Source organism: Mustelus asterias, unplaced genomic scaffold, assembly GCF_964213995.1.
Source record: "Mustelus asterias unplaced genomic scaffold, sMusAst1.hap1.1 HAP1_SCAFFOLD_779, whole genome shotgun sequence".
Lineage (NCBI taxonomy): Eukaryota > Metazoa > Chordata > Chondrichthyes > Carcharhiniformes > Triakidae > Mustelus > Mustelus asterias.
In genome coordinates, this window is record NW_027590726.1 from 65,108 (window position 1) to 83,324 (window position 18,217).

Sequence of the window (18,217 nt, forward strand, 5' to 3'; positions counted from 1 at the left end):
TGTGGGAGGAACCCGGAGCACCCGGAGGAAACCCACGCAGACACAAGGGGAATGTGCAAACTCCACACAGACAGTGACCCAAGCCGGGAATAGAACTCAGGTCCCTGGACCTGTGAAGCAGCAGTGCTAACCACTGTGCTACCCTGCCGCCCATCCTTGCTTTAAAAACATCCTTGCCTTATCCTTCCCTATCCTTGCCTTAAAAACATTCAATGAGGTAGCCTCAACTGCTTCACTGGGCAGGGAATTCCACAGATTCACAACCCTTTGTGTGAAGGAGTTCCTCCTCAACTCAGTCCTAAATCTGCTCCCCCTTATTTTGAAGCTATGCCCCTAGTTCTAGTTTCACCCACCAGTGGAAACAACTTCCCTGCTTCTATCTTATCTATTCCCTTCATAATCTTATATGTTTCTATAAGGTCTCCCCTCATTCTTCTGAATTCCAGTGAGTATAGCCCCAGTCTACAAAGAACAAAGAAAATTACAGCACAGGAAATGGCCCTTCAGCCCTCCAAGCCTGCACCAACCATGCTGCCAGACTTAACTAAAACCCCCTACCCCCTATTCCCATCCTATTCATGTATTTGTCTCTCTATTCCATTCTATTCATGTATTTGTCCAGATGCCCCTTAAAAGTCACTACTGTATCCGCTTCCACTACCTCCCCCTGCAATGAGTTCCAGGCACCCACCACCCTCTGTGTAAAAAATATGCCTCGTACATCTCCTTTCAACCCTGTCCTTTGCACCTTAAATCTGTGCTCCCTAGTAATTGACTCTTCCACCCTGGGAAAAAGCTTCTGACTATCCACTCTGTCCAAGCCTCTCATAATCTTGTAGACTTCTATCAGTCACCCCTCAACCTCCGTCGTTCCATTGAGAACAAACCAAGTTTCTCCAACCTCTCCTCATAGCTAATGCCCTCCATACCAGACAACATCCTGGTATATCTTTTCTGCACCCTCTCCAAAGCCTCCACATCCTTCTGGTAGTGTGGCGACCAGAATTGAACACTATATTCTAAGTGCGGCCTAACTAAGGTTCTATAAAGCTGCAACATGACTTGCCAATTTTTAAACTCAATGCCCTGGCCAATGAAGGCAAGCATGCCGTATGCCTTCTTGACTAACTTCTCCACCTGCATTGCCACTGTCAGTGACCTGTGTACCTGTACATCCAGATCTCTTTGCCTATCAATACTCTTAAGGGTTCTGCCATTTACTATATATTTCCTATCTGTATTAGGCCTTCCAAAATGCATTGCCTCACATTTGTCCGGATTAAACTCCATCTGCCATCTCTCCGCTCAAGTCTCCAACCGATCTATATCCTGTTGTATCCTCTGATGGTCCTCATCGCTATTCGCAAATCCACCAATCCTTGTGTCGTCCACAAACTTACGAATCAAACCAGTTACATTTTCCTCCAAATCATTTGTATATATTACAAACAGCAAAGGTCTCAGTACTGATCCCTGAGCAACGACACTTGTCACAGCCCTCCATTCAGAAATGCACCCTTTCCACTTCTACCCTCTGTCTTCTTTGACCAAGCCAGTTTTGTATCCATCTTGCCAGCTCACCTCTGATCCCATGCGATTTCACCTTCTGCACCAGTCTGCCATGAGGGACTTTGTCAAAGGCCTTCCTGAAGTCCATGTAGACAACATCCATTGCCCTACCCTCATCAATCATCTTTGTCACTCATCTACTCCCTTTTCCCCAGGGTGGAAGAGTCAATTACTAGGGGGCATAGGTTTAAGGTGTGAGGGGCAAGGTTTAAAGGAGATGTACAAGGCAGATCTTTTACACAGGGAGTAGTGGGTGCCTAGAACTCATTGCCGGGGAGGTAGTGGAAGCGGATACGGCAGTGACTTTTAAGGGGCGTCTTGACAAGTACATGAATAGATGGGTTTAGAGGGATATGGTCCCCGGAAGGGTTTTAGTTCAGTCAGGCAGCATGGTCGGTGAAGGCTTGGAGGGCCGAAGGGCCTTCCTGTGCTGTAATTTTCTTTGTTCTTTGTACTCAGTCTCTCTTCATAAGCCAACCCTCTCAACTCCGGAATCAACCTAGTGAATCTCCTCTGCATCCCCTCCAGTGCTAGTATAGCCTTTCTCAAGTAAGGAGACCAAAACTGTACACAGTACTCCAGGTGTGGCCTCACCAGCACCTTAGAAAAACCTACAAAAGGTTCAGGGAACTAGGTACTGTTAGAAATCTAGATGAGTATACGACTAGTAGGAAGGAACTTAAGAGGGAAATTAGAAGAGCAAGAAGGGGTCATGAGAAGGCCTTGGCAGACAGGATAAAGGAAAACCCCAAGGCATTCTACAAGTATGTTAGGAGCAAGAAGATAAGATGGGAAAGATTTATGAACATCTGGAGAGGAATAGTGTGATCAGAAATAGCCAGCATGGCTTTGTCCGAGGCAGATCATGCCTTACGAGCCTAATTGAATTTTTTAAAGATGTAACTAGACACATAGATGAGGGAAGAGCAGTAGATGTAGTTTATATGGATTTCAGCAAGACGTTTGATAAGGTGCCCCATGCAAGGCTTATGCAGAAAGTGAATGGGCATGGGATACAAGGGGACATTGCCTTGTGGATTCAGAACTGTCTTGCCCACAGAAGGCAAAGAGTGGTTGTAGATGGGTCTTTTTCAGCATGGAGGTCAGTCACCAGTGGAGTGCACCAGGGATCTGTTCTGGGACCCTTGCTCTTTGTGATTTTTATAAGTGACCTGGATGAGGAAGTGGAAGGATGGGTTGGCAAGTTTGCTGATGACACGAAGGTTGGTGGGGTTGTGAATAGTGTAGAGGGATGTCAGCAGTTGCAACGAGACATAGATAAGATGCAAGACTGAGCGGAGAAGTGGCAGATGGACTTCAACCCAGATAAGTGTGTGGTGGTTCATTTTGGCAGGTCGAATAGGGTGAAAGAATATAATATTAAGGGTAAGACACTTGGCAGTGTGGAAGATCAGAAGGATCTTGGGGTCCGGGTTCATAGGACGCTCAAAGCAGCGTCGCAGGTAGAGGCTGTGGTTAAGAAGGCGTATGGAATACTGGTCTTCATCAATAGAGGAATTGTGTTTAGAAATCGGGAGATAATGCTGCAGCTGTATAGGACCCTGGTCAGACCCCACCTGGAGTACTGTGCCCAGTTCTGGTCGCCTCATCACAGAAAGGATGTGGAAGCAATAGGAAGGGTGCAGAGGAGATTTACAAGGATATTGCCTGGATTAGGTGGCATGCCTTATGAGGATAGGTTGAGAGAGCTAGATCTTTTCTCCTTGGAGAAGCGAAGGATGACAGGTGACTTGATAGAGGTGTATAAGATGTTGAGAGGTATTGATAGAGTGGATTCTCAGAGGCCTTTACCCAGGGCTGATATGGTTGCCACAAGAGATCACAGGTTTAAGGTGCTGGTGAATAGGTACAAAGGAGATGTTAGGGGTAAGTTTTTCACTCAGAGGGTGGTGGGTGCGTGGAATCGGCTGCCGGTAGTGGTGGTGGAGGCGAATTCGATGGGGTTTTTTAAGAGACGTTTGGATAGGTTCATGGACGTTCGTAACATAGAGGGTTATAGGTAAGCCTAGTAGGTAGGGACATGTTCGGCGCAACTTGTGGGCCGAAGGGCCTGTTTGTGCTGTATCTTTTCTATGTTCTGTGTTATACAGCTGCAACATAACCTCACTGTTTTTAAACTCCATCCCTCGAGCAAGAACAAAGAACAAAGAACAAAGAACAATACAGCACAGGAACAGGCCCTTCGGCCCTCCAAGCCCGCGCCGCTCCCTGGTCCAAACTAGACCATTCTTTTGTATCCCTCCATCCCCACTCCGTTCATATGGCTGTCTAGATAAGTCTTAAACGTTCCCAGTGTGTCCGCCTCCACCACCTTGCCTGGCAGCGCATTCCAGGCCCCCACCACCCTCTGTGTAAAATATGTCTGTCTGATATCTGTGTTAAACCTCCCCCCCTTCACCTTGAACCTATGACCCCTCGTGAACGTCACCACCGACCTGGGGAAAAGCTTCCCACCGTTCACCCTATCTATGCCTTTCATAATTTTATACACCTCTATTAAGTCTCCCCTCATCCTCCGTCTTTCCAGGGAGAACAACCCCAGTTTACCCAATCTCTCCTCGTAACTAAGCCCCTCCATACCAGGCAACATCCTGGTAAACCTCCTCTGTACTCTCTCCAAAGCCTCCACGTCCTTCTGGTAGTGTGGCGACCAGAACTGGACGCAGTATTCCAGATGCGGCCAAACCAACGTTCTATACATCTGCAACATCAGACCCCAACTTTTATACTCTATGCCCCGTCCTATAAAGGCAAGCATGCCATATGCCTTCTTCACCACCTTCTCCACCTGTGTGACGTCACTTTCAAGGATCTGTGCAATGAAGGACAAAGTTCCATTTGCCTTCTTAGTTAGCTGCTGCACCTGCAAACCAACTCCTTGTGATTTTTGCACAAGGACACCCAGGTCCCTCTGCACAGCAGCATGCTGCAATTTGTTATCATTTAAATAATAGTTCATTTTGCTGTTATTCCTACCAAAATGGATGACCTCACATTTACCAACATTGTACTCCATCTGCCAGACCCTCGCCCACTCACTTAGACTATCTCTATCCCTTTGCAGACTTTCAGCGCCCTCTGCACACTTTGCTCTGCCACTCATCTTAGTGTCATCTGCGAATTTTGACAGACCACACTTGGTCCCCAATTCCAAATCATCTATGTAAGTCGTAAACAATTGCGGTCCCAACACTGATCCCTGAGGCACACCACTAGTCACTGATCGCCAACCAGAAAAACACTCATTGAGCCTCACTCTTTGCTTTCTGTTAGTTAACCAATTCTCTATCCATGCTAATACATTACACGTAACACCGTGCACCTTTATCTTGTGCAGCAGTCTTTGGTACGGCACCTTGTCAAATGCCTTCTGGAAATTCAGATACACCACATCCGCAAGTTCCCCATTGTCCACTGCACATGTAATGTTCTCAAGGAATTCCACCAAATTAGTCAAACATGACCTTCCCTTCATGAACCCATGCTACGTCTTACCAATGGGACAATTTATATCCAGATGTCTCGCTATTTCTTCCTTGATGAAAGATTCAAGCATTTTCCCTGCTACAGAAGTTAAGCTAACTGGCCTATAGTTACCCGCCTTTTGTCAACCTCCTTTTTTAAACAGTGGCGCCACATTTGCTGTTTTAAAATCTGTGGGGACCACTCCAGAGTCCAGCAAATTTTGGTAAATTACCACTCGTGCATTTGGTATTTCCTTGCCATCTCTTTTAATACACTGGGATGCATTCCAGCAGGGCCAGGAGACTTGTTAGTAATTACAATTACGAACAAACTTGCTCCCCATTGATTTAAAGTGAATCTACATCTAAGTTGATTAAACAAAAACCCTCACACTGCCTGGCAATCGCCCTTTATTTTATATCATTCTACACTGATCATCAAATTCAATATCCTGATCCCCTTCTTCCCCCCACATCCCTTGATCTCTTTAGCCCCAAGAGCTATATCTAGTTTCTTCTTCAAATCAGACAACGGTTTGGCCTCAACTACATTCTGTGGGAGTGAATTCCATACATTCACCACCCTCTGGGTGAAGAAATTTCTCCTCAACTCAGTTCTAAAAGGTTTCCCCCTTATCCTAAAATTATGACCCCTAGTTCTGGACTCCCCCACCATCAGGAACATTCTTTCTGAATCTACCCTGTCTGACCCTGTTAGAGTTTTATAAGTTTCTATGGGATCCCCTCACTCTTCTAAACACCAGTGCATAGAATCCTAACAGGCTTTGTCTCTCCTCATATGACAGACCTGCCATCCCAGGAATCATCCTGGTAAACCTTCGCTGCATTCCATAAATTATAGGAGCAGAATGAGGCCATTGAGCCCATCGAGCCTGTTCCGCCATTCAATCATAGCTGATATCTTTCTCAATCTCATTCTCCCGCCTTTTGCCTGTAACTTTTGATCCCCTTACCAATCAAGGACCTATGTATCTCAGCCTTCAATACACTCAATGAACTGGCCTCCATAGCCTTCTGTGGCAAAGAATTCCACACATTCACCACCGTCTGGCTGAAGAAATTCCTCCTCATCTCGGTTCTAAAGGGTTGTTCCTTTACTCTGAAGCTGTGCCCTTGGATCCTAGTATCTCCTACTAGTGGAAACATCTTCCCCACGTCCATTCTATCCAGGCCTTTCAGTATCCTGTAAGTTTTAATGAGATCCCCCCTCATCCTTCTGAACTCCATCGAGTACAGTTCCAGAGTTCTCAAGCATCAAGCTTTTCATTCCTGGGATCATTCTCGTGAAACTACCCTGGATTCTCTCCAAGGCCAGCACATCCTTCCTTAGGTGCGGGTCTCAAAATTGCTCACATAATTCCAAATGTGGTCTGACCGGAGCCTTATAAAACTTCAAGCCCCTGCTTTTGTGTTCTCGTCCTCTTAAAATGAATGTTAACATTGCATTTGCCTTCCTAACTACAAACTCAACCTGCAAGTTAGCATCAAGAGAACCCTGAGTTCCCTCTATAGCCAGGACATCCTTCCTCAGATAAGGAGACCAAAATTACGCACAATATTCCAGGTGTGGCCTCACCAATGTCCTATACAATTGCAGTAAAACATCTCTATTCCTACACTATACTTTTATGTTTCTCCCCATGGCCAGAGAGGAATCTGGAGTGGGAGGGGGAGGATCCAGTTATTGTGGTTTTTTTGGGAACCAAGGATACTTGGAGATTGGTTCTGTATGGAGGCATTTGTGCTCTGAAACGCTAGAAAGGTTGTTATCTGTTGATTGTTACCTGAACAACATGCCAATCTGGCACAGAGTGTGACAGATTTGTGCCTCAGGGTGGTGTGGGCATCAAGTGCCCAGGGGTAGGGAGCTGCACCTTTAGCATGGCTGGGGGCTACAGTCCTGCCAAAACCTACAACTGATGCATTAGTCTTTAAAAAAACAAGACACTGGGTGAGGCAGTGGAGGGAGGTGAGAGATTGGAGGGAGACGATGGATTAGAACATAGAACATAGAACATTACAGCGCAGTACAGGCCCTTCGGCCCTCGATGTTGCGCCGACCAGTGGAACCAATCTAAAGCCCCTCTAATCTACACTATTCCAATATCATCCATATGTTTATCCAATAACCATTTGAATGCTCTTAATGTTGATGAGTCCACTACTGCTGCAGGCAGGGCATTCCACGCCCTTACTACTCTCTGAGTAAAGAACCTACCTCGAATATCTGTCCTATATCTCTCACCCCTCAATTTAAAGCTATGTCCCCTCGTGTTAGCCATCACCATCCGAGGAAAAAGGCTCTCAATTTCCACCCTATCTAATCCTCTGATCATCTTGTATGCCTCTATTAAGTCACCTCTTAACCTTCTTCTCTCTAACGAAAACAACCTCAAGCCCCTCAGCCTTTCCTCATACGATTTTCCCACCATACCAGGCAACATCCTGGTAAATCTCCTCTGCACCCTTTCCAACACTTCCACATCTTTCCTATAATACGGCGACCAGAACTGTACACAATGCTCCAAATGCGGCCGCACCAGAGTTTTGTACAGTTGCAGCATGACCTCCTGGCTCCGAAACTCAATCCCTCTACCAATAAAAGCTAACACTCCGTATGCCTTCTTAACAACCTGGGTGCCAACTTTCAGGGATCTATGCACATGGACACCGAGATCTCTCTGTTCATCCACACCACCAAGTATCTTACCATTAGCCCAGTACTCTGTATTCCTGTTACTCCTTCCAAAGTGAATCACTTCACACTTTTCCGCATTAAACTCCATTTGCCACCTCTCAGCCCAGCTCTGCAGCTTACCTATGTCCCTCTGTAACCTGCCACTTCCCTCTGCACTGTCCACAACTCCACCGACTTTAGTGTCATCCGCAAATTTGCTAATCCATCCTTCCACGCCCTCATCCAGGTCATTAATAAAAATGACAAACAGCAGTGGCCCAAAACAGATCCTTGCGGTACACCACTAGTAACTGAACTCCAGGATGAATATTTCCCATCAACCACCACCCTCTGTTTTCTTACAGCAAGCCAATTCCTGATCCAAACCACTAAATCACCCTCAATCATTGGATTGGAAGGAGGCAAGTGAGTAGAGTGAGGCGAGGGGGTGGAGGGAGGTGAGTGGGTGGAGGAGGGCATGGGGATGGAGGGAGGTGAGTGGGGCAGCACAATAGCATAGTGGTTAGCACTGCTGCTTTACAGTGCCAGGGTCCCAGGTTCAATTCCGGCCTCGTGTCACTGTGCAGAGTCTGCACCTTCTCCCCGCTTTTGTGTGGGTTTTCTTCATTTTCCTCCCACAGATGCGCGGGTTCACTGGATTGGCCATGCTAAGTTGACCCCTAGTGTCAGGGGATTAACAGGGTAAATATGTGGGGTTATGGGAATAGGGCCTGGGTGGGATTGTGGTCAGTGCAGACTAGGTGGGTCAAATGGCCTCCTTCTGCACTGTAGGGATTCTATGATTCTACGATTCTATGGGTGGAGAAAGGTGAGGGATTGGAGGGAAGCGAGAGATTGGAGGAAGGTGAGGGAGTGGAGGAAGGGAAAATGCAGGATGTAGAGATTTGAGTAAAGGCGGGGTAAAGTGGGAGGGGCTGGGTTCAAGTGACAGAGTGGGAGGGGCAGAGTGGGCGGGGCTGGGTTCAAGTGGCAGAGTGGGAGGGGCAGAGTGTGAGGAGCAGAGTGTGAGGGCAGAGTGTGAGGGGCCAAGTGTGAGGGGCAGAGTGTGAGGGGCAGAGTGTGAGGGGCAGAGTGTGAGGGGCAGAGTGTGAGGGGCAGAGTGGGAGAGGCAGAGTGGGAGAGGCTGGGTTCAAGGGCCAGAGTTCAAGAGGCAGAATTGAAGGGCAGAGTGGGAGGGGCAGAGTTGGGCACCGGAATTTTACCACCCCACCTGCCATGGAATCGAAGAGGACAATGGAAATGTCCGTTGACGTCGGGCAGGATTTTCCAGTCTCAGATTAAGCGAAGCCATAAAGTTACCCGCTGAGAGTTCAAAACTAAAACTGTCTCCGTGAATAATAATGAAAAGATCATTAGAAACCTCAATGTCGATTGTTCAAAAGATTCACAATAAGAAAATAATAATGGCACCAATTGAGAGAAATGGCTCTGATCTCCACAGGGAGAGTTCATTGGCTTGAGATGGGGCATCCGCCCCCCTCAGAGGGCTGAGCGCTCATTTCATTGGTCGGCAGCTCTCTAATCCCAGCAGCACCTGAAGCTGTGGGGCACAGAGCTGGAATTCTAAGTTGACCCCACACTGAATCCTGGGAGTCCAGGAGTAGGTAATGTGTCTCAGGGCTGGAAGAAGAACTGAAACCTGAGGGGTGGGCACAGGTGGTGGGGATGTTGCATGGTGGCAGAGTGGTTAGCACTGCTGCCTCACAGCGCCAGGGACCCGGGTTCAATTCCAGCCTCGGGTCACTGTATGTGTGGAGTTTGTACATTCTCCCCAGTGATCCATCTTCTTCCCATGGTCCAAAAATGTGCGAATTAGATGGATTGGCCATGCTAAATTGCCCCTTAGTGTCAGGGAGACTAGCAGGGTAAATACATGGGGTTATGGGGTTCGGGCCTGGGTGGGATGGTTGTCAATGCAGGCATGATGGACCGAATGGCCTCCTTCTGCACTGTAGGGATTCTATGATGTTGGAGGAGAAGCTGGTGGAGAGAACACCAACTGGGGACGGACCCTGTGAGGGTGTCACCTGATGTTGAAATAAGGTCCCCCACTTTTCTCACCCGAGGGCTGAACAAGCTGTCTCACCCCCTCCCCACTTCCCTCTTCCCCCCATGCATGACCTTGAACTCCACCCACCAGCCTGAACATTGCCACTGGCTGGGAAATGGTCCTTAAGTAATCATTGATTGGCCACTTAGGGAACTGAATAGGAGTGAGGGTGGGTGGAATGGCCTCGACTTTGCTTATCCCACTGTAAAATTGAGGAGAGATGGGGTGGACGACAGCCCAGTGGGAAGGACATTTGCGGAATTCTACAGGCAGTCACTCATCTCCTGGAAAGCCACCAACGGGGCAACATCCAATTCTGCCCCATGGTTCCATCGTGGCCAAGGTCAGGATATAAATATTCCAGAATACATCTGGAAAAGAAAGGTAGGATGGGAAAAGAGGAGTCAGAGTCTGAATAGGAATGGATAATGCAAGGGGATTAGTGTCAGTGTGTGCACAGCTGATTCATGTGTCTAGTGTGTGGCTGAATAGCGTGGAGATGTTTCCCATTTTTGTGTGCTACTTTGATTCTCATTCTCAGCCCAGACCATTGGCTAGTAGCAATGTGAAAGAGCGGGAGTCAAATGTATAAATCTCTCTGTGTCAGTACACAGCCTCTTCATTGGCAGATCCTCAGCTGTGTCTCCTCATGGTGACATATGGAAACAGCCCCAGGTTAAATCTTCAGAGGAACCCGAAGGAGCCTCAGGCCCCAGGACACGAGGTCACCGGCATATGGACACATCCTGATACTCATGAGCCAACCTCCCAGCTTTGGGTGGTTAGCTCCACTGCCTTGAGCATACTGTGGGAGAGTTGTAGGCTAAGGGAGTAAAACCGTGCCAACAAAACTCAGTAACAGTTTTAACAACACCAGGTTAAAGTCCAACAGGTTTATTTGGTAGCAAAAGCCACCAGCTTTCGGAGCGCTGCTGTTTCATCAGATGGAGTGGAAATCTGCTCTCAAACAGGGTTACTGTGTTTACCCCAGTCCAACGCCGGCATCTCCACATCAACAAAACTCAGTGGCAGACAGATATCTGAATGTATCATCCTTCCAGCAATGGCTGCAAGCAAGCTAATGCCACACACAGTTCATGGCATTCCGTTGGGCATAACCAGGATATTCAGGCAGCCCAGGCTTTTCAAAAATGTTGCCCAGTCTTGTGGGCTTTCCAGTTTTGCTGCAGAAGGCGGACATAACATTGGGACAGCGGCGATGAGTGATAAGGCCAACTCGATTGGCAGAGTGAATGGGTTCTTGTTGCAGGGCAATATCAGGGATCGTTTCTTTTATATTTTAATTTATGTGTCCGTTCATATTTTATTTAGTTTCAGTGTAATACATGCAGGGTACATAGAGCAAGCCCAGAGAGCCAGGCCTCACCAGAGGGAAGAAAAGGGTTAACACAGACAGCTGGAGGTCTGCTCCGCTGACAGATAATGATTAATATATGTTACCTACTCCTTACAATTGTAATGCGCAGAAGATCTTTCTGAGTTATCACGACAGTGGGAGAACCGGCATTGAGACAGCCAGGCTCCATACTGTCTAGGGAGATCATAGTCTTCTGGTAAACACGATCACCGAGCAGAGTGGGGGAGCAATTAACACATCATTGTAGATCGGTTGGGCAAACACAACACTTTGACATTATAATCGGGTAAACAGGAAGTGTCCAGAGAGATGATTAGCAGGGATGAACTGAACAATGTATTTGCATGATGAGATTAAATTATATGGAGAGCGTACAATGTACTTTTCTGTTACCAGGATGTTGCCCTGGTATGGAGGACATTAGCTATGAGGAGAGGTTGGAGAAACTTGGTTTGTTCTCACTGGAACGATGGAGGTTGAGGGGCAAACTGATAGAGGTCTACAAAATTATGAGGGGCATGGACAGAGTAGATAGTCAGAAGCTTTTTCCCAGGGTGAAAGAGTCATTTACTTGGGGGTATAGGTTTAAGCTGCGAGGGGCAAGGTTTAAAGGAGATGTATGAAGCAAGTTGTTTACACAGAGGGTGGTGAGTGCCTGGAAGTCACTGCCAGGGGAGGCAGTGGAAGCAGATACGATAGTGACTTTTAAGGGGCGTCTTGACAAATACATGTATCCAACTTGAGGAATTAGTACGATAATATAAAAATTTGCAACTCGGAAAAGTATAATAGCCTGTATGAATCTACAATGAGCAGAGGGAACTCGCAGCCGCCTGGGATTTCAGGCCCGAATTCATCTCTCCCTCATGCATGTGGAATAAAAACTTTTCTTGAAGTTCGACATGGTCTCCAAGGCTCCACTTGTTTTATTTCCCGGCTCAGGTCACTGTCTGTGTGGAGTTTGCACATTCTCCTCGTGTCTGCGTGGGTTTCCTCCGGGTGCTCCGGTTTCCTCCCACAGTCCAAAGATGTGCGGGTTAGGTTGATTGGCCAGGTTAAAAAAAATTGCCCCTTAGAATCCTAAGATGCGTAGGTTAGAGGGATTAGCGGGTAAAATATGTGGGGGTAGGGCCTGGGTGGGATTGTGGTCGGTGCAGACTCGATGGGCCGAATGGCCTCCTTCTGCACTGTAGGGTTTCTATGATTTCTATGATACAGTGCTATGGGCTGTCTCTGGTTGTGGGAGAGACCATCGTGCCCCAATGGTCAACCAGCACCTACCTCAGGTTAGGCAGTCACTGACTAGCAAGGCACAGTCTACCTGTTTCAATGGGCACTTAGAGCTTAGTCTCTGCTCAACAAATGGATGGAATTCCATTGCGCCAGGAAAAAAAAACAATTGAAAAAAAAAATGCCAACTCTTCGATAGGCAATGCAAACGTCAGGATCACAGGACTGATAGACAATTTGTAGCTTGCTAATCATTGCCCATAATGCAAACATGATGGACATGGAAATTGATAGGCTGAACATTGAGGTATCTTCCCTAGGAGAGACCCGGCTCAGCCAGAGTGGATCATGGAAAGGAAAACATGGGCGGAACGGTGGCACAATGGTTAGCACTGCTGCCTCACAGCTCCAGGGACCTGGGTTCGATTCCCGGCTTGGGTGAATGTCTGTTTGAAGCTTGCACATTCTCCCTGTGTCTGCTTGGGTTTCCTCCAGGTGCTCCGGTTTCCTCCCACAGTCCAAATATGTCCGGGTTAGGTTGATTGGCCATGCTAAATTGTCCTGCAGTGTCTCTGGATGTGTAGGTTCAAGGGATTGGCGGGGTAAATGTGTGGAGTTGTGAGGATAGATTCTGGGTGGGATTGCAGTGGGTGCAGACTCGATGGGCCGAAAGGCCTCCTTCTGCTCTGCAGGGTTTCTATGATTCCTAGGATTACACCTTCATCTGGCAGGGGAAGGGTTCAGAGAGAATATGTGAGCAAGGTGTAGGCTCCAATACAAGGAACTCAATAATAGATTCTCCCACAAATAGTTCAGAACGTGTTCTTGACATTCACCCTTTAACTCAAACATGAGGTCCTCCTGCCTCAGATGTTATGATCAAGGAGAGAGAAATGAGAATAGGCAGAGACTACTTCAGTTTTGCTGCTTTGTACAATTAACACGTTCTTTCAGAACAAACCATGTCACAAGTAGAGAACATTGTCACCAGCTGGATCTGATCATCACCAGATGTAACTGAGCATCATCTTATTACACACAGTGACGACAGTGTTGACTCTGCTCCAGGTCACTCCCTGGAAACGTTTTCAACCTGGGTGTGAAATTCAGTGGCGATTTCCAGGCTGAAAGAATAAATATTTTAAAATACAAAGTCTGATGTTTCACTGAGCTGGGAATTGCAGTGAAAACTGGTTTCAAAAAGGAGCAAAGTTTCCAGCTGACATTTCAAGGATTTGATATCAGAGAAATGGCTGAAATGGAGGATTTTAAATGTCTCCATGGAGACGAGCCAGTGTGTAACATTTCTGAAATTTTTTGTTAACAATAAACATCTTGCTGTTATTTAGCTGCAGTCTCCAAATCCTTCGACCCGTGTGTAAAACACAGAGTTCTGAACCAGCCATGGAGGAGCACAAACTGTGTGGGGAATCTGTGTTCTGATTCGGTTCAATGTGATCAGAGTCTTGTTCTTGGATGGTACAGATTCAAAAGGTAAGATCCAGGGGAAATCTCTGTTAAACCCGTCAATGAAACAGCAAAGAGACTGGGATCATCATTCAGAGCAAAGGGAATACTGGGAAAGGGAAGATGCGCATTCTACAGAGTGAAGCATGGGGAATATTGGGAGAGAGACACTGAGGTGTGACACAGGAAAGAACAAGGTATTGGAGCTGTTTGCAGGCTCCAAATCGGACAAATCTCCAGCTCCAGATGAATTGTGTCCCAAGCTGCTGTGGAAGGCGAGGAAGTAGATTGCAGGGGCTCAGACGACAGATAATGTGGTTCTGCTGTTTCAGAAGGGTTGTAGACATAAGACATCATAAACGACAGACCAGTGAGTTTCACATCAGTGGTAGGTAATCCATTGGAGGAAATTCTGAAGGACAGCATCTATTTCCACTTGGAGAGGTTAGGTCAGCATGGCTTTATCGGAGGGAGGTCATGCCTAACAAATTTCATTGATTTTTTTTAGGAGGTGACCAGTTTTGTGGAGTCAGAGTCATAGAAGTTTACAGCATGGAAACAGGCCCTTTGGCCCAACTTAACCATGCTGCCCTTTTTATAGAAATCATAGAAATCATAGAAACCCTACAGTGCAGAAGGAGGCCATTCGGCCCATCGAGTCTGCACCGACCACAATCCCACCCAGGCCCTATCCCCACATATTTACTTGCTAATCCCTCTAACCTACGCATCTCAGGACTCTAAGGGGCAATTTTGAACCTGGCCAATCAACCTAACCCGCACATCTTTGGACTGTGGGAGGAAACCGGAGCACCCAGAGGAAACCCACGCAGACACGAGGAGAATGTGCAAACTCCACACAGACAGTGACCCGAGCCGGGAATCGAACCTGGGACCCTGGAGCTGTGAAGCAGCAGTGCTAACCACTGTGCTACCGTGCCGCCCAAATTTTTGTAACCCCTAAGCTAGTCCCACTTTCCCACGTTTGGCCCATATCCCTATAGACCCATCTTATACATGTAACTGTCTAAACGCTTTTTAAAAGACAAAATTGTACCCGCCTCTACTACTACCGCATCTGGCAGCTTGTTCTAGATACTGACCACCCTCTGTGTGAAAGAATTGCCCCTCTGGACACTTCTGTATCTCTACCCTCTCCCTTAAACCTATGCCCTCTAGTTTTAGACTCCCCTACCTTTGGGAAAAAATATTGACGTTCAAGCTGATCTATGCCCCTCATTATTTTATTGACTTCTATAAGATCACCCCTAAGCCTCCAACACTCCAGAGAATTACAGCACAGGAACAAGCCCTTCGGCCCTCCAAACCTGCACCAACCATGCTGAACTAAAACCCCCTACCCTTCTTATCCCTCCATTCCCATCCTATTCATGTATTTGTCAAGACGCCCCTTAAAAGTCACGACCATATCTGCTTCCACTACCTGCCCCGGCAGCGAGTTCCAGGCACGCACCACCCTCTGTGTTAAAAACATGCCTCATACATCTCCTTTAAACTTTGCCCCTCGCACCTTAAACCTATACTCCCCAAGTAAATGACTCTTCCACCCTGGGAAAAAGCTTCTGACTATCTACTCTATCCATGACCCTCATAACCTTGTAGACTTCTATCAGGTCGCCCCTCAACCTCTATCGTTCCAGTGAGTACAAACCAAGTTTCTCCAACCTCTCCTCATAGCTAATATGCTCCATACTAGGCAACATCCTGGTAACTCTTTTCTGTACACTGTACGCTCTCCATATAATTTAATATTATATTTTTCTAACAGAGTGACCAGAACTGTACACAGTATTCCAAGTGTGAAAGCCTTTGAAAAGGTCTCACATAGGAGTCTTATAAAGAAGGCAAATGAACATGGGATACAGAGTAACTTAATGAGGATTAAAAATTGGCTTAGTTGTTGTAGACAGAGGGTGATGACAGAAGGTTACTTTTGTGACTGGAAGCCAGCGTCTAGTCACGTACCACAGAGATCTGTGCTGGGTCTGATATTATTTGTCATTTATATTAATGGCACCAATGACTATGTTGAGGGGCTGGATGAGTAAGTTTTCAGATGACACAAAGATTGGTCGGGTGTTAATTATATATATGAATGTGTTGGGTCCAGGAAGATATAGATGGGATAGTCAAATGGGCAGATCAGGGGCAGATGGAATTTAACCCTGAAAAGTATGAGTTTGGAAGGAGTAATTTGACAAGGAAGTATTCAATGAATGGCATGACACTAAGAACTCTCTGAGGAAAAAAGGGACCTTGGCATGTTTGTACATAGATCACCGAAGGAAGAAGCACAATTAGTAGGGTGGTGAAAAAGTCATATGAAACACTTGCCTTTATTATTGGAGGCAGAGATTACAAAAGCAGGGAGGTTATGTTGGAGTTGTATCGGACTTTGGTGAGGCCACAGCTAGAGTCCTGTGTGCAGTTCTCGTCACCACATTATCCATCCACTAGGATGCTGCCTGGGATAGAACTGTTAAGTTATGAAGAGAGGTTGGAGAGGCTTGGGTTGTTCTCACTGGAGCAGAGAAGGCTGAGGGGCGAGCTGATCGAAGTGTACAAGATTCTGAGAGACATGAACAGAGTGAATAGGGAGAAGCTGTTCCCCTTAGTTGAAGGGTCAGTCACACGGGCCCAAGTTCAAGGTGAGAGGCAGGAAACTTAGGATGGATGTGAGGGAAAATGATTTTACCCAGAGGGTGGTGATGGTGTGGAATGTGCTGCCTTGGTGGGTGGTAGAGTCAGGTTGCCTCACATCCTTTCAAAAGTACCTGGATGAGCACTTGGTATGCCATAACATTCAAGGCTACGGGCCAAGAGGTGGTAACCAGAATTAGGTATGAAGGTCAGGGGATTCTCACGTATCAATGCAGACTTGACGGGCTGAAGGGCCTCTTCTGCACTGTTTCATTTTTCGATTCTGTGACTGAGAGGAAAGTGACTTGCTGGGATGGGTGGCAATATGTTTAAACATGTTAAAATTCAGGGTGCAGTACGAGGCCATTCGATCCATTGTATCCATACTGGTTGAAAAAGCAGAGTGCCACCTTCTAGCTCTGTGAGGTTCACACCACTCGGTGTGTGGAAATACTCCTCCTCAGCGCCCCCCACTCAATGTTCCCACAATTATTCTCAATCTTTGCTCCCTGGACATTGACCTCTCTGCAAATGAAAACCGATTCTTCCTAATCCACTCAATCCAGATACCTCCTGATGTTATATGTCAGAATGAAATCTCCCCTCCTGAATAAAATGTTCCAACATCTCATAGAATCCCACAGTGTGGAAGAAGGCCATTTGGCCCATCGAGTCTGCACCAACCACAGTCACACTAGGCCACATCCCCACAACCCCATGCACTTATATTGGCTATTGCCCCTGGAGGAAACTGGAGCACCCGGAGGAAACCCACGCAGACATGGGGAGAATGTGCAAACTCCACACAGACAGTGACCCAAGCCGGGAATCGAACCCGGGTCCCTGGCACTGTGAGGCAGCAGTGCTAACCACTGTGCCACCGTGCCGGCCATCCTCATCAATTGTCTCTACCAGACTCTTTTGGTGATGTGGTGACCAGAACTGTACACTGTACTCTATTTGTGCTCTAACAATTGTTTTATACAATTAGAGAAACACCTCCTTCCTCTTCTAATCGTGTCCTTGATCAATAAAGAAAAATCTCTACAGCATCATCTTGAGCACCTTATTTTCCTGTCGCGCTATCATCAGCAATCAATAGACATATACTCCAAGATCCCTCTGCTCCACCACTCACCTCAATATCCACCATTCATTGTGTGTTCTCCATCCAGTGTTTGTCCTCCCAAAACCCATTCCCTCACACTTCTCCACATTGAGTTCTATTGCTCACACATCTACCCACCTGACCAATCCATCGATATCTTCCTGCTGTTTACAGCTTTCTTCCTCACTATCAAGCGCATGAACGATTTTCATCTCTGCTGCAGACATCTTATTCATGTCCCCAACTTTTAATTCCATTTCATTGACACTACCACAAGAACACAAGGAACTCAGTACAGATCCCTCTGGAATTCCACTGGGAATAACCTTCCAATCTCAATAACCACACTACCCACAACCCTTTGCTTCTGACATTGAGACAATTGGCATCCAACTCTCCTTCCAATTTCCTGACGAGTGAGTCTTGTTTGACCTTGTCAAAGCTCTTGCTAAAACCCTTGTGGACTATATCATATATGTTACACTCATCAACTCTCCATGTTACTTTGCCAATCAATGTAATCAAGTTATTGAGACTTGACTTATTTGAA

The 18,217-nt window shown here is 46.8% G+C and overlaps 1 protein-coding gene across 1 annotated transcript in view; it reads left to right on the forward strand.

The window, feature by feature from the left end:
- The window catches only part of LOC144487409 (uncharacterized), a gene marked incomplete at its 5' end in the record, with an annotated part of 137,585 nt that overhangs the window by 40,560 nt on the left and 78,808 nt on the right, over positions 1–18,217 (forward strand). The window contains one exon of the mRNA XM_078205500.1: positions 13,787–13,925. Within this exon, the coding sequence (XP_078061626.1) occupies positions 13,787–13,925 (139 nt within the window). The remainder of the gene's footprint in view (positions 1–13,786; positions 13,926–18,217) is intronic.